Source organism: Xiphias gladius, chromosome 10 (genome assembly GCF_016859285.1).
Source record: "Xiphias gladius isolate SHS-SW01 ecotype Sanya breed wild chromosome 10, ASM1685928v1, whole genome shotgun sequence".
In the NCBI taxonomy this organism is placed as follows: domain Eukaryota; kingdom Metazoa; phylum Chordata; class Actinopteri; order Istiophoriformes; family Xiphiidae; genus Xiphias; species Xiphias gladius.
In genome coordinates, this window is record NC_053409.1 from 21962578 (window position 1) to 21980141 (window position 17564).

The 17564-nt window shown below is 41.3% G+C and overlaps 1 protein-coding gene across 2 annotated transcripts; it reads left to right on the forward strand.

The window, feature by feature from the left end:
• Positions 1-346: 346 nt before the first annotated feature.
• LOC120794948 (tandem C2 domains nuclear protein) lies at positions 347-14842 on the forward strand. 2 transcript variants are annotated; one of them, XM_040136356.1, is made up of 12 exons: positions 347-402; positions 1748-1839; positions 1927-2130; positions 3291-3455; positions 3689-3768; positions 6547-6619; positions 7210-7289; positions 8077-8199; positions 8599-8790; positions 11876-11990; positions 12100-12299; positions 13279-14842. In XM_040136356.1, exons 2-12 carry the CDS (start codon positions 1773-1775, stop codon positions 13387-13389), a joined length of 1410 nt encoding a protein of 469 aa, XP_039992290.1. In that variant the 5' UTR covers positions 347-402; positions 1748-1772; the 3' UTR covers positions 13390-14842. The 2 variants fall into 2 exon arrangements, with proteins under 2 accessions (XP_039992290.1, XP_039992289.1); XM_040136355.1 differs by having other exon boundaries at positions 7189-7289; positions 13279-14841.
• Positions 14843-17564: the final 2722 nt, after the last annotated feature.

Below are 17564 nucleotides of genomic sequence, written 5' to 3' on the forward strand. Positions count from 1 at the left end.
ATTTGGGCGATTTGGATTATGACAACACATTTTTGAGCGATGAATATGGAAATTTGGATGTGGGGGAGCTGAAATCAGAGGAGCTCGGTTATTATTATTAAGAAGGTGTTAGCGAGCCCTCAGTAATGATAAGTGGGGTGAACCAAAATCAAAACGAGGAAGCGGTGCTCTCATCGGCGTCGGGGGAAAGGCAGCGCACGGAGCAGAGTCCGGGAACTGGAGAGTCTCGGGGAGTGAGAGAGGGACGAGGAGAGGGAGAGGGGGGAGGGGGGCGGGAGACCTGTGACTGGAGCGCCCATTAAACCGGAGCTCGCTGGCTCTCTCTCTCCAGTCGGCCCGCGAGAATGAGCTGCGCCGCCGGACGTGCGGACCCGACCCTCTGCCAGTGACAACGTCGCGCGGGTGAGTGTGCGTTTCCCGCCGAGCCGAGCACTTTCCGCCCGTTTTCTGAACGTGGCGAGGTCACGCCGGGATCCCAGGGTTCCCCGCGGAGAAACGAGCCCTTTGCTCGGTCAAACGTGTTTTGTTCGGGAGTGAGTCGCGGGCTCACGAAACATTTCGTACCCCGGATCACTTTTTCTTTGCACCCGAGTGTTTGCCAGGCGTCCAGCTGATCCCCGGACAGACAACTGACAATGCGGATTTGTAAAGACACAACATCTGGGGGCTATTCCAAATATAGAAACATCTATAACAGATGTACATTTCTGTGTCAAATTTGGGGATTTAGGAGAACAATAGTTTAAAAAAAAAGAAATTGACGTTATGACAAGATATGTTTGGGGTAATAAACATAATTTGGCCAATGCTGGGGCACTACAGCAAGATTTTAGATAAAAACAAAACAAAACAAAAACACGTTTTGAGGGCTCTATACTTATCTTGGAGGGGGGGTGTATCAAATTTTAAACTATAAATTCTGGGGTTTGGAATAATTTAACAAATTTTTGGGAGTACACCAGCATATTTTTGGAGCGCGATGCCAAATTCTGGGATCCTATCAACAACGGTGCGGGCACGCTGCCGAGCTCGGAGGATTTCAGCGAAATTTCGGTGGCACCGCACCAGGTTTTTGGATGAGTCTCGGAGCACTGAAGCTGATTGCGGGATCACAGCAACACATTTTGGCCGTTGAACAATATTTAAAGCCGCTTTAACAAAGTTTGGGATCGCATGAAATGAAAACTTTTGGGGGGGCAGTTTACCAAATTTGGAGACTGGGGCGCACAATAACAACAAATTATCTGGACGCTATACCTTATTTAGGGGTAAATAGAACAAGTTTTAGGATTATCTCAGGACATATTTTAGAGGAGCATACCACTTTTTGGCAATGGAGGGGCACTATAAAAAAACTTTAGGATCAGGGGATTTTATCAAACTACATTTGGAGCATTTTACCAAATCTGGGGGATTTTGGGAAACCGTAGCAAATTTTGGGTTTTTGTAAAAAAGAATTTTAGGCTTTTGGGGAACAAGAACAAAGTCTGACTCTTTTATTGATACCAACACAATTTTTGGAGGACAATAGGAGATCATAGCAACTGACTTGTTTTGGGGGCGCTATGTCAAACTTTGGTGATGTGGGAGCACTATAGCAGTTTATAACGAATAATGCATTTTATGGGTTAATACCGGATTTAACAGGGCGCCAAAAAAACTTTGGGGGTTGGAGTGTCGTCACCGCTCGTACCCTGTTGGTACCACAGTTTACTGCGCGAACTGTAATCTCCACTCACTGTTTCAGCTCGGAAATATTTCCAGTTGCGGCCATGGAGTGCCTCAAAAGCTGCTGCAAGAACTTCATGAAGAAAAAGGGGAGGGAGCAGGAGACCCAAGGTAAACTGATGCCTCGGCAAAGCAGCAAATCAAACAGCTTTGAAAGACCCTTTTGTTTCTGATTGTGTACTTTCCTCGGCTTTCAAGTGATCAAACTGAAGATGCCTCCTAACAAGCCAGTGGCCTCAGGATGGGAGTCAAATGAAAGGAGGAGGGGGGTGACGGAAGATTACCTCCTGTCCAAGCTGCCCCCAGATGGCAGAGAGGTGCCGTTTGTCCTGCCGACCTTCAAGGCCTCCTACATCCAGCCCAGAGGCTCCCGCTACCCCAATTTTCAGTCCGGGCTGCAGAGTACGTATCTGCTGAAAAACAACATCGACTGGCTGCTCTCCCTTTGTTTAACATTAAGGATGCCAAACGATTATCAGGTTTTAGATTTAAATTCTGTTAGGTTTTACACAATCTAACCATCATATCCAAATAAGCGGTGGTGAGCAACGACGTAGAGACCAGTCTTAGATGTTACCGTTGCCTTTAAGGTTGGGTTGGTAAGTGATGCCAGTCCCATCATCCAAGCTTCACTGAATGCAACATGTAACTGGTACTTTATTCTCCGGAAATGATATTAAACTTTTGTTTTCTGTCCTGCTAAATTAGTCAAATCGGGGAAGAGAAAACCTCAGGAAACATTAGACCGTTCTCTGATGTGTCATCCCTAGATTGCCAGATTACCGTAACTGCAACATACACTTGAAGCCATTTGATTGGGGTGACTGGCTCAGTTTGAACCTGGGTAGCTAAAAAGGCTCGGCCCATTAGTGACATAAGTCTTAATGCTATGACTCGTGACTCGCCGGAAGAGGCGTACACTGTGCAATGGTCTGATTCTTGATATGAACACACGCCCAAGGCTGGCCTGAACGACTGCCGCTAAAAGATTCTCACCTCAAATCGGCCCAAAATCTCACTCAAATCCCAGCCAATTCGGGCAGCCATCCATGAGTCTGGGCTGGATCAAATTTGAGCCTCCAAAAACAGCCTCTCCGAATCCTGTCAGGCTAAAGATAATAGAGAAATTTTGAAAATTATGACATGTAATTAATATACAATAGGTCAGTCAGGAAGCATCCTTCATGTTGCGGCCTGAAGCACAAACACGCAGTTAAACTAGGTTGGAATAACACATGTAATCTTGCCTCAACACAGGGTTGGGTTGAGGTGAAGGTTAGAGTGGCTGACCCATTTTACTCCACCTAAACCAACCCAAGGTCACGGGATGAAGTGAAGACTCACAGTTTCAACTGCAGTTGCGCCTCATGCATCGTTAAAGTTTAATTAAAATCAGCTCAGAGGCTACTGAGGTATAAGCTTTTATCCGACTGCACAGGAGACAAGTAGCAGGATATCCTGTTTCCAAATGAATAGCTGCAGTCTTTCAGTTTACTGACTTGAAAGCGTGACTTGGTCAAAATGGAAGCGTGCTAACCTCCGGCCCTGCTTTTTGTCTGCAGGTTCAGCCCGGTGCACATACGCAGAGAAGAAGGCAGAGCTTCTGGGCTCTAGTCACTTCACCTACAGCCCACAGACCAGCTTCCATCAGGGTGAGATGGCCGAGAACATCTCCCCTGGCTCCATCTGCCACGACAAGAACAGGAACTACAGCCCACAAAGCCCAGGTAGCACAGACCATTTGTAAGCAGCAACCACAACTACATCCATACCTCTCAGTTTTTGTCTGGATATCCACAACCAAACAGAGAGAGAGAAAAGTGCTGTGAAAGTAGGGATAAGAAAGAGTATGTAACCCTGAATTCATAACATAAATACAGATGGAAATACAAAATCATGAATAACAGAGCTTAATTAAATCAGTTTATAAACTTATTATAAACCGATTGTTTTCTCCCAGGTTGGATTCTGAAGCCGGGCGGCCAGCAGCGCCTGAGCAGCTCCATGTTTGATCTGTCCAGCCCTAAGAGTCACATGCAGGTGAGACTGTTCTCAATCTAATCTGTGTTCACACAGTTTTTTCACACAGTTTTGTTTTTTTACCCTGTGTCAACCAAGACTAAATATAGTGTTTTAGTTTCCACTGTCCTCAGCGGCATGGTGGAAACTTGCAAACAAGCCACACAAGCTGGTATTTTGATTTAAGGGGCAGAGTGTGGAGGTCATTTCGCCCTGAAGAGTTGAAACAGAGGCAGGTGTACTGCTTTATGGACGGAGTTAATAATCTGTAAAATGTTTGAGATGAGCTGCATGTGAAAGTTTTGAAATTGAAACCATTCTTGGCATTCAAAAATGACTATTTATTGATAGTAAAAACTTTTTGAGTAACACGAGAAGTTGTGGTACCTTTGGTAGGATAACTCACTATAACTGCGTAGAGGCTGTATGGGGGCCCAAATGCGACATAAAGCAAAAGTTGGGAAAACTGGAAATGTTGAGGAAAATAAGACATTTTGCATGGGAAAAACATGGAATAAGTGTATAAGCATGTACACAGACCCAAAATTTAAAAGAAAGAAGTAGTTGGAAAAAAAATCAGAGTAAAATAAATTAAGGTTTGATATATTTTATTATCTCACTGAAGGTAGATGAAAAACCTCTTCAGTTTAAAGCAATTTTGAGATTAAAAGGAATAGTTCAACATTTCGGGAAATAGACTTTCTCTCTTTAAATACACCCTTTCTAAGGAAGAGTTAGATGGCAAGATTAATACCAGTCTCATATCTGATTGTTAAATATGAATTTATAGCCAGCAGCGGGTTAGCTTAGCGTAAAGACTGGAAACAGTTGGAAACAGCCTGTGTGGCTCTGTTCAAAATGTAAAAAAAATCACCTACCAGCACCTTTTGAAGCTCAATAATTAACATTATGTATCTCGCTTATTTGAAAAAGGAGTGTAAAAATGACGTGTTGTGGTTTTACAGTATGGGGAGTTATTTGTAAGTTATTTGCTAATACCCCGGCACATAGTACTGTGTTTTTTGTATTGGTTAAACGAGATATAATGTTTAATTAGTGAGCTTTAGAGGTGCTGGTAGATGGATTTTGTTACCTTTAGACAGAGCCAGGCTACTTTTCCCTGCTTCCAGTCTTTATGCTAAGCTAAGCTAACTCATATTTACCGTACAGGTGTAAGAGTGGTATCAATCCTCTCATCTAACTTTCAGCAAAAAAGCGAATAAGATTGTTTCCCAAAATGTTGAACTTTTCCTTTAAAGATAAGTAGATCAGTTAAATTTATTTTTTACCAACTGATCTGAGTTTGATGGAATGCTTTTTTTTTTTTTAAAACAATGTCTTTTTACTCTCTATTTTAATTATATAACTGTAATTTATTGATGCATTCAGTCATCGATAAATGTTTTCAGTCATACAACTTTTCATGAAGTTTATTACCGCTTTCTTTCTCATTTGGATTTCCGTGTATACACGTCTTTAATTTTGAAATTGATGTGAATAGTATTATGGCAATCAATTTAAAAATGATGACAAGGTCACTGGAGATCAATTTCAGATTCAGCTCTCCAGTTAAGCAGCTATCCCTGAATATATTTCTGTTTGCGATGTGTGATTCAGCTCCAGCCTTTCTGATTACGAAGGTACCTGTTGATTTTCTTGGATGAGGTTGTATTTAATCAGTAACACACCAAGGGAAACAATGAGTAAGTAAGGGCGTATTTCTTTGACAGATAAAGCTCCTTTTTACTTAACATCTGACGAAGAAGCCTTTTGAACATTACAATAGCTCATTTGGGGACCACACTGTGAAAAAGGTCAGAGCAACGTTGCAGCAGCACACTCACTGTTTTGCGTGCTCTGAACCGACACGGATGTACAGTACCTCTGTTCAACTTTCGCGTCGATGCGAGCAACGGAGCAACGTGCAGTGGGTGCACACTCACAGTTAAATTGGTTTCGGACGTTTAGCTCGCCAACATTGTGAGCAAACAGTAGTAAACAATAAAAGCACGACAGGTACAGCACCTTGGCAGTACATTTAATAGTAAACAAATAAACCGGGGGTTTCCAGAATGAACATGTGAAATAAAAAGTGCAGGTAGAGGAATAAAAACCGGGGAGAAATGGTGTTTTCAAAGTTGTGGCAGGCTTGAGGAGGAAACAAGGGAACAGGAGGTTAAGTGACTTTTATTAGCCATGCTTTTGATGTGGCAGTACGGATCGCCATGTTGGCTGGTCCGCCGTTCTGGCCGGTCTGAAATTTCCCAACAACTATTTGATGGATTTTCATTATTATCATTCGCACAGACATCCGTGTTCAGAAGAGGACGAATCCTGATGACTTAGGTGATCCTCTGACCTTTCCTTGAGAGCCACCATGCGCTTCACATTTGTGGTTCTGAGTGAAATGTCCCGGTGGCTTGGCATGGTACAGGCAGGCATGTCCTCCACAGGGTGAATTGTAATAACTGTGGGGATCGTCTGACTTTTCATCTAGAAATATCATCAGTTCAGGATTTTACTTTGTCCAGTACTCTGGTTTAAGACCAAATGCCTGCATGCTAACATGCTAAACTAAGATGGCGAAACAGTCTACCTACTTACCATCAGTGTGTTAGCATGCTGAAGTTAGCGTTTAGCTCAACACCGCTGTGTCTAAGTACAGCCTCACGGGGATGCTGGGATGACTCTAGATGTCAGTCTTGTTAAATAATGAAGTTTTGAGTTTCAGTGCGAAAGAGTGAGTGAACCTTTCATCCCATTCTGACTTTCTACGTGTGTGTTTGGTTCCCTCCGCAGCGCTTTGACTCCTTCTCCAGTGTCTTCAGCAGCAGCACGTCCTCAGTGATGGGCTCCGTTGAAAGCAGCGTGGGTAAATGAAATACAGACTTTACTTTATCTCCTCAACACTTTCATTTACAAACTTTCTGTTTGGATCTCCTTTGTCTACAGGCTTCATCTTCTTCTTCAGGAAAAAAAAAGAAAAAGGCCTCTTAACCCCCTCCACACACCCCCACCCCTACATGACTAAGTGTGATTAAGATCACCCTTAATTGTGCAAACACGATAAGGCAGACACACCTATCATGTCCAAATGTTTTCACTACAGTCCACCATTCAGTCTCAGAGATAAGCCTTCTTACATAAAGATTGTATACTTAATGAAGAGATTCGGCTTTGTTATAGTAAAGATAAACTTCTTTTTTCTTTCGATTGCAAGAGTGGTTAGATAAACACATTTGGGGGAACATCAGAAAACTGAAATCCTGCATTATAGATAAAGTTCGCTGCAAAGCCTTTCAAATTTCCCTCTAAATCCTTTTTAAACACTTAGGAACATCATGTTATACCCACTGTACGAGCTCGTATTTATGTAATAACACTATATCATGTCATTTGTTCATATTCTGCTGCTGTCCTCTGGACTCCTAAACATTACAGAATCCATTACCCTGCCTGCAGATGAACCTGAGTTGGGGAAGGTATGCATCCGTCTGAGCTACCAGGAGGCTTTGGAGCAGGTCTGGATCACTCTGGTCCAGGTAAGGTTACGTGCCGAGACAAGAGGGGAGCACAGGGGGACAAAAACCTCCGTTGTGCTCTTCTGTGACATTTCTCAATGGATCCTTTGTTTGTCCAGAATACAGGTCTGTATTAGCTTCTCTCATTGCTCTATAAACCTTTGGCTCAGTTGATTTCTAAGGAACAGAAATGTCCTGGCTGATGTTAAAACAGTGCTCAAGTGTACCCTGAGATAGTGCGCATTCACTCAAAAGGCAACGCCGACAGTGTGTATGCATTGTACGTTACATCTTTGTTTACAGCTTTAAGGTTTTAATGCAGAGACGTGCTCTAATTCCTCAAGGAACAGGGGAATAAATGGAAAAGGCCCACCTCTTTCCCACCCAAGATGAGGTTTTCGGTTTTGGTTAGGGTTTGGTTCATTTTTTAGGATGAACATTTGGTTGAACAAGCAGGGCATCGGGGTCACACAAATACCCTTGTTGTGTGACACTATGTCAGAAGTTTAGCCTTTCCTAGAGAATAAATTGAGTACATTCTGCTTAAATAAAGGTTTAAAAAAAGAAACATTCAAGTAGCCTTTTCTAACTTTGTTAAAAGCAATAACAGTGAAACATTTATCTCACATATGCGGAAGGACTCATGATTGATATGTTGTTGTTTTGGATTCTTTTGTGTTTTTGTATTTATGTCCTTTTTGCTAAGTAGAGCAGTTTGTCCCAGACCTGTTTGCCTGAGAGTACTTGAGCCTATGAATAGATTTGACCTGCCTCAACTAACACTTTCTTTTTCTTCTTTTCTTATCAGTGTTCAGACATCAACCTTCCTCCGGATGGAGTGGAACAACAAAAGATTGGATTTAAAGGAATCATCACCGTCCCCAAACCCATCCAGTTCAAGAGCTCAGTCAAGGAGTACTGTCGGGCAATGGTATATTCTAAACCTGATGCACGTTTGAAATGCCAAAATGTTCCGTGAGATATCTCAAGGTTGAATTTTTTTTCTGTTTATGGTGAAAGATTTAGTTTTAAAACTGCAGGGTTTTAGATGAAGGTTTATGATTAAAGTGGCAGTTTTGTAACAAGAATTTGACGAGATTTGACTTATCACAATTTGACCTTTCTATACCGACAGTCTACATTCTTATTAGCTACTCATTTCCTTTCTTAGAGTAATATGAAATTAACTTTTCCTTTGGGAGAGTAAGTTTCCAGAGTTATCATTCCAGTTGGAAAAGCTACATAGTTTTCATTAGACGGATGTATCATTCCTGAATGAGTTGCGTTAAAAACAGTCTAATCTTTGCTCTTTGTTCCCTCTGCCCTTTAGGATGTGTCCTTCATGGAGACCTTTGTGTTTGCGCTCCGTCTCCAGCAGTTGCGCTGCAGTGCCTTAGTGCTGCGGCTGCAGGCACACAACCCCAGGAAACGTACCGTGGCGGAGTGTGTCCTCTCCCTACGACAGCTCGGTCCTCAGGAGACAGACCATTGGCTCGACTTCAACCCTCCGTCCAAATCCTCTGTGAGTGTGTCGTGAGTCAGACCTGTGGCATTAACGTCTGTTTTTGGTGTCACAATGGCCGTTTTTTTGTTTCCATTACCTTGTTTTTCTGTCACTGACATTTCAAATAGTAAACACAGCTTGAGAACATTTAAAAGATGACCAGGAATGAAAGAATTATTGTCTAAACCCAGGAACAATTTGTAAAATGGAGTTATTTAAGGCTTTTCATCAGTATAATCATTAGTTCAGTCCAGCAATGGAAAAATATCAACGTTTAACCTGGTCTACCCCCCGGTCACATGTTCTATCCGATGATCTACATGTGTTCATCCTTCAGAGAGTCCTTATACATTATTTTTACATACAGAAAAAGTTTTTTTAAATTATTGATTGTTTTGATATTGGCGATACTGATATTGGTATACTGGACACCCTGGTATATTAATTTTTCATTTATCATTTTTTATACTACATCCTAAAGCTTGAAAACTTCCAACTCTGGCACCCTCTACTGGTAGTATCAGAGGAGACACCGTCTGACACTTTATGCAAATAAAATAAATTAATCCGAATACTTTAAAACTGTCTAGAGCCACGCCAGTGGGTGCAATTACTTTCGCAGATTTGGTCATAACGAAATATTGCAAAAACTGAAAATTTGACGTGATGATGTCACTAGGTGAAAGGTTGGGGGATCGGCAAAGTTACCCTAATGATAGCACTAGAGGAGAAGTCAGAGGATCACCAAAGTCAGCACACCTCATCCTCTGGGGACCATGAATGTCTTTACAAAATTTAGTGGCAATTCATATAAGTTGTTAGTTGAGATATTTCGGTCAGGACCAACCAAGTGACCACCCGACAATCTTAAAATCTACGCACAGTAGCTTTGTTCCTCTGGTCTTAGTCTTTACCTGTTATTTACCCAGTTTAGTTCTCGATCTCGATCGTGGAAGTTGATCTTCAAAATGCAAAGAGTGAAGTCATATTTTGGGTTACATGATGGCAGCATGACAACTAACTCCACTGAAAGTAAGAAAATAAATGCAGAGGAACAAGTAATGAATGATGTTGATGATGATCACGCAGTCTAAGTCAACCAGTCTAAATAATCAGTGCTCGGTTTGATGTCCAACGTTCCTAATGGCTGCTTGTCAATGGACCTAATATAGTCTTGGTTGCAGCACCTGATATTGATACCTGCCATCCAGCTGTTGCCCAAGACGAAAAACTCTCTGTGTGGGAATATTCCAGACTTTTACTGCTTATTCCCCAGCTTTTCCCCTGTTGGCTGCTGTCTTTTATCACCCCTCTGTATTTGCATAGTAAATAAGAACAAAGCACTGTGTGTTCCTCATAAAACTGTCCCTATGTTGCATTGTAGCCCACTGGCATGTACTACACTCTTGGCCCTAATATGGTAATATTAATGCTGATGCGGACTTTATGTTGTTGCATAATCACAGGAAAAAGAAAAAGGGTTTTCATTATTAAGGGAAATTTGGAAACAGGCTTTTATTGGCGAAAAGAAACCAGAGTGCAGGTTCTGGAAATGAAACCTGGAAAGTAGGTCAAACCTCAAACCATTTCAACAGCAGAGAGTGGTTCTGCTGATAAATGGATGCATGTCTGGCCAGTGACAGTAAAATGCGAACTTTTTCTGCACTTAGGGGATCAGACAGTGAATCATCCTTAGGTTTTCAGAAGGACAGTTTTATTTAGTCAGTTATTTTACCCATCTGGTGGACACAAAAGACCAAAATTGCCCAAATCACTGTCACTCAATAGAGGCTCTTAAGGGACAAGACAACTGAATTTGTGGAAGTCTACAATAAGAAGAAGATCAGCAGCGGAAAAGAAGCAGCTGGTGTTCTAAGATGAATCATACAACAAGACTAAGAGTCTACAGCAGTGCTAGCGGCTCCGTGAAGCTGTACTTTGGTGTGGTGCTTAAAGTTAAAAATCAGAATGCTAACGTACTGATGTTTAGCAGGTATAATGTTCCCAGGTATTAACATTTGCTAATTAGCACAAAACACAAAATTACAGTTGTGGCTGATGGGAAAGTCGTTAGATTTGCAGATATTTTTTTGTCCAAAAGAAAACAGATTAAAATTTTGACCAGCCGATGCTGGATAAGAAATCAGGGGATAAACAAAGTTAATACAGTTCACCAAGGGACACGTGAATGTCTGTTTAAAAATTTTGTCGCAATCCATCAAAACGTTGTAGAGATATTTCAGTCTGGACCAAAGTGGTGGCCCCACCGACAGACCAAGAGCCACAGTGCTAGTATGGCTAAAAACAATATACCGTATATTAGTATGATCAACACAGTGTTAATCTGCTCTGTGTAATGTCTGTTAGAAATACAGACCAGACAGTTGCCTAATTCTGAAATTTTAAAATGTGAATTCAACTCATGAGCATAACATTTTCAGGAATGAACTAATTGCTATTTTATGAATACATCATACCTGGATGCTACAGTGTAATTATTCATTTTAAAAGTTAAGGTGATTACTCAGACATCACCAGTCCAAATTGGAGACAAACATTTCTCCACTTTGTCCTGATGTTAAGGAAAATTCAGTAACTTGCCTGGTCGGGTACCGAGATTAAAACTCACAATATTAATAACCTCAAGCTGCTTTTCTGATGACAAAACATTGGACGGCTGATGCACTTTATATATTCCTCTGGCCTTTTGAAATAATTCCATAGTTTTATCTTTTAATTTAAGGTCACTGTGTTGTAGCTTTAAAATCGCAGACTCCTGCAGTAGAGCTCCATTCGACACCAAACAACAGTCCTGATAATACCAGAGGGAAATACACTTAGTAAACGACACATGTCCTAAGCCAGCGCTATAATAAACATCAAAAAGAGTTTGAATGTTTTGTAAAGTTTCCGCACTGTACACCTGTTATCGAATGCATTTTTTAGGAGAAACGCCAAAAAAAACTTTGTGAAACTTTCTGAATTTGGGCAAATTATCGTATTATATCCATTATGAGAGAAGAGAGAGAACAGACTTTTGTATCGTGAAAAATTCAGAGATTCCTGTGCACAATTAAAGATATAGTTGAATATGCTCTTTCAGGTGTTCCACTCTGAGCTGCATCTCACCACCTGCTTTCAGCCGGTCAACGGCCGCATCCAGATCCAGATCCTCACTGCCCAAAACCTCCCAGCATCCTCCTCGCCACTCACCCAAGGTAGGCGGCACTGGAAACGGTCTCGAAAGTCTTACAACTAAAACGAGTAACTGTGTGGCTCGTGTTGGCAACTACTGTCGTTGACTGCCTCTGCTCCACCCCTCCGAAGTGTTTTTTGTCAAGGCGGAGATTCACCAGTTGGGGCAGATGATTATGAAGAAGAAGACTCGGCTGATGAAGGCCTCGGGGGGTCAGTGTCAGTGGGCGGAGACTTTTCACTTCCAACTGGCCGCTTTAGACCACGCCAGCTGGATGTCAGTCAAACTCTACAGTCGCAGCTCGGTCAGGAGGAAGCAGTGTCTCGGACAGGTGGGTTCATCTGACACCAAGAAATAAAAGAAGAGATGAAGCCCAGTCTTGTCTTTCAGTGATGATGTATTTAAACTACTTCTTCCTTTACTGCTATTTATTGTTATAATATTTCACTATGTAGGTCCGACGGAGTTGGGTTGTCATTACTGCTGAGGGTGGAGGAGGTTTCTTCCTGACCAAAGCTAAATAGTTGCCATTGACGGTGGCTACTTGTTAACTACTTAATGGCCCCGGACTCGCCTCAAGGACCACTAAGTAGTTGTTCTGGAGCTTTCGGTCATATCACATGATCTTCATCAGCAGTTGTCAAATTGTCATGCAGATGTTCAAAATTCCATTTTTTTTAAATGAAACCTTTAACCACTTTTTGTCTTAAGAGTAACAAGAAAATAATTCTGTAAATCTGATATTTTCGCTTTTTATTCACTCATCTGATTGCAAAATACTGTTTTTGGTTAATCAATTCCTAATAAGACTATAATATATGAAGTTTTTGTGCTTCCAGGCTGCTAATACACTGGAAAGCACCTCATTATTTTAAGTGGTTTTAAAGACTTTCCCCATCCAGGAACAAAGAAATTACTTATTAGACTAGCTTACTTACGAACTTCCTGGCATTCAAGTGGAAAGATGTTAAGATTGTGACCTTCTGCACAAAGCGTCGGCAGCGTCCATCTAAAGTTTGCTAACATTAGCCAACGTTACCGACCATGAGCTACTGGTCATAGCAGACCAAGTAAGGCTGCCACAGCAAAACCCCTGAGTGCATTGAAACTGATCGAGAATGTGTTTTATTGTTTTCTAAGAAGAGGATTGTGTTATCTCTTCTTTTAAAAGTTCCGTATTCCTCCTTCTTCCTTCAACCCCCAGATCTATACACAAACATGTTGTGACATCGGCTTTAGAAAAGATTGGAAGTTTTGAGGTTGAATGATACAAACTGAGGAAATGTTCTCCCTCTCAACGTTTCTCTCAGGTTCAGCTGGGATTCGACAGCCCCGTCCCCGAGGCTGTGGAGCAGTGGAAGGACACGATGGCTCACCCAGAGAAAGTGGTGGCAGCGTGGCACAGGCTGAGCGCTACCTAAACCTCTTCTCCCGACTCCCTCTTCATGTACGGTGGATGTAATGCTTTCGCGCTGCAGGTCCAGTCGGCCGGCCACAGTCCTGTACGCTGATAGACAGTTGACTCTGATGGACTGGACTGTAAAGTACTGAGAGTGCTCTGAAAAGCACCGGGAGAGCAAAAGATGGTTCAGGTGGTCAGTTAGCGTTTGTGAATAGGGGCTTTGAACAAAGTGTAGGTACTGGAAAAGGTTTTCATGTGGTTTTTGTGCAGAAAATTAGGATTTTTCTGAAACAACAATAGAGCTTTTGCTTAATTAACAATAATTGAGCCGCATAGCATTTAGTTGTATATAATGCTATATTTTGTAAGTCACGTGCCGTGTGTATATAACTGCTTTTTAGTGAAAACCATGTCACTTTGTTTCAGCTGGATAGAAAGTTTACAGGCAGAGAAAGTGATGATACAGCCAAATGTACTGCATTAAAAACTTCAAGTTACCAGTCTGTAAATAAATCCCATCTTAAAGGATAACGCTATCAATTCTGTATTTTTCTTATTATCAGCTAAACCATAAAAAGACCAAAACCATCAATTTGCTAGTCTATTTCTCGATACTTTTCGACTTTCCTATCCTGTTTCTGGCTGTCAGCCTAACCCCAGCGGTTCCTACTGAAGACGTAAATCTTAAAAAATGGGTCATGAATACATAGTTTAATTTTTGTTTTTAAAAAAGCTATGAAAATTTCTAAAACAGCTAGGGAGTGTATTGTTTCAGCAAATATTCCTCGAACGGGGGTAAATTGTGTATTTTTGGAGACTATTTTCAGACGCGGACGAATACACGTTTGGTCTGTTGGTGATGAGTATTTCCAGCAGCAGGATGGCGTTTGGCTGAAAAAACTACGGTGCCCGTGTTCTTCTTCTAATAAAAGGAGCATGTCACCCTTTGCAACAGTGTTTCTCTCTGATACGTTTGAATAGTTTTTGGACAACAATGAATGGAGATCAATAAAATATAGGAGCTGTATCAGTTTTTTTTATTTTTTTATTAACAGATCCTTGTTAGTAGGATCAGTTCACTGTTGGTTTTGGTCTTTTCATGGGATTTGTCGACAATAAGAAAAATATGGAAAATCACCAGAATTATCCTTTAATTCCATAAAAGGTGAGCTAGAAGGCTTTCCCTTATCCCTAATTTAACTTTAGAGGATGTCATGTTACTGTACAATACTGCAGCAGATGTATCAAGCCTTAGACGTTCGCTTTTGATAAAAAGCACTTTAATTTTTTATTTATTTGATGTTTAATGTTGAAAGTTCAGTGATTAAGAGTAGGTTTTGGAATTGTCAAGTTAGTCTGTGTGTTTATTAAAAGAAGTGGAGAGAGGGCTAATGTGAAATAAAATGTTTGAGCAGGACTCCGTAGGTGCCCTTTGATTTTCAACTGAATCCAGTAAACAAGAGGATCTCTGGTATTGCAAGAGTTTAAATTTAAAAACAAGTAATGCTTGGTCTTTTTTAAGTGTCCTGATTGTGTCAAAGTGCCACATGGAAGGAAAACAGGCCGAGGTCTTCTTCAGCATGTACCCAACACACTGTCTGCAGCGCTTGTAAAACAGGTCAACAACCATAAACCACTGTGTCACCATGTCCGTTTTTATTGAAGAGGCCACAGATTGAGAAATCTCAAGGGAAACAGCGAGAGAATCTGCCACAGTGTTTCTCCTCCTCGACTCGGGAACATCTTGTTTTTCCATTTTACCTTTCATTTTAAATGCAATTTAATGTAACTACCGTACACGGGCCATCACATCCTCAACCTTTGAGGAGTGACTATAGAAAAAAGACATTTGTTGATTGTAGAAAAATCAAAATAACTCCTTTTCAGCAATCTGAAAGTTGGGGAGTTTCCACGTTTTGAAAATTGCAATGCCCTCACTTAAAAACACAACACATACTAGTCATTATCCACTACGAGTGGAATCTTTACTTCTTTGGGAGCAAAACATTTAAGTTTTTTTTTTTTCTTTTAATCTTCTTTGCTTCCCAAATGATAATTTTTGAACGTAAAGAAACATTTCGACAGGCAAATTTGTACTTTTCGGGAATAAAGCCCTCAGGCTTGTCATCCCAGAGGGATTCCTGTCTCCATTGCGGTCTCATAAAGGATGAGATTGACCAGCGACAAGCTCTGTGTAACCAGCTGTGGACGTGGACATGCAAACACACACCCAGCGAACAATAAGTCTGTGGACCAAGAAAACAGAGTCCAGCAAGTGTTTGCGTTTTTAGTCTGTGTGACCAGGGCAACCGGGCCCTCCACGTGAGCTGACCTGCGTCAGAGCCCTTCATATCCTGGCGTGCCAAAACACCATCGTCTTTTTTTTTTTTTTTTTTTACATAATAAATGTTTGATTTATGGTTAATGTTACACAGAGGGCATTCAAGACACACCTTAACCTGTGACTTGACTTAAAACTCAGCTCTCAGCTCAGAGGACTTTGTTTGACTTCAACTCAAGACAGGTGCCCTGAGTCTCCGAAGCAGGATTCGGGGTCAGTTTCCTTCAGGCGTGTGACAGATTCTTTTCCTGACACTTATTTGGCTGTCTGCCACGCTGAGTCCGCAACACATTCCAGTTGTCTCGTGACCGCATGCTTGTATGTGCAGGTTCCTTCGCTTCGGAGACACAGTGGAGAGCTTACGGAAGTCTGCAGCAGGGACGAGAGCTGTCAGATTCACGCCTCTCTCAGCAAATGAGAACCCTTTTTCTGGTTTCTCGTCCAAAATAAAGGTTTATATGACATTACATGACATGCGACGCCCTGAGTTTATTAAATCTCGCTGACAGCCTGTTGGGGAAAAAAAAAAATCAAGTCCTTGAGGAAAAATAAAATCAAGAAATCTTTTCAGAAATCCTCCCTCAGGTCCTGCAAGGATCCTGCAGAAGAATACATAACCTGACTGATACTGGAATTGTAGCGCTGACGCTGATTTTGATATTTGAACAAATCTGATAATAACATATCAGCACAAACAATTTTTTCTGTAGCCTACTGAGTGGAACCTACCTCTAACATCTTTGATGTTTCTATATTGCACTACTACTTACTTACTTACTCTACTTACTTATTGGCTGACAATTACATATGCATCTGCAGTAAGCTAGTATTGACAATACAGCAGCTGGGCCAATTTATCAGTGTAGCTCTATGTTTTCACATACATTTCTCTGGGTAGATAATCTATACAGTCGTTTTCCTGCTGGATTTTTAAGGCTCCATAGAGGAATCCTGCAGGATCTTACAGTATTCTTTTCAATTGAAAAGTTCATATTTTAACACCCAGAAAAAGAGATTATATGGTAGCCATAGCTGTAATTAACACTCCAAAACAGTACAAGAGCAACAGGCCTTTTTTTGCAGCAGACATTTTTACTTCTCGTAGTGGGAAAACCACAGTGGTTGCTAATAACGTTAATGAATGCAACTCAGTTCTTTTCAAGTGTCCCATGAAGACATGACAGTGTGACGGCGAGCCAGCATTTTCGGACCCCGAAAATGAAGCAGCTACATGGACTTCAGCCAATATGAATTTTATTATTTACACGTGCTTTCCCTACCGTGACATGTCAAAAAGTCTTCTCACAAACAGGCCTATGGAAAGCGTTCCCGGTTCTGGTGTCATACTATAGATTAACCACCTCGGTTTTAAATTCCCTGTCAGTGATGATGATATCTGAATCGTGTGCTAGATTTGTCCCATACTGCTTGCTGTTCAGATTAGTTTGAAATGCAAAAACAATATACTTAACTTAAAACACGTAGATATTGTTATTATTATTATGTTTTTATTTTATATTAAGGCGATCCTACAGTTATTCCAAAGCAAACCATGTTTCCAGCAGTGTAAATGAAAGAATGAAATATGGATCAGAAATGTAGATCAGTAGGGAGGCTGAGAGGATGCCGCAGTCATTTTCATTAATCACGCTGAAAGTAATGACTGTAACCTCTTCCTTCCTCTCTTCTTGCTTTTGTGAGAACCGGGAACCAGGAAAAGGAGACGGAGCACAGAAAAATGCTCTGCAGGGCCACATGTGGTTGCAGAAGCAGGAGTCTCAATAACAATCCTCTTTCATGCACACCAACCCCAGTATTCTCATTAAGCGGGTATATGTGCACTTTGCAGGAAT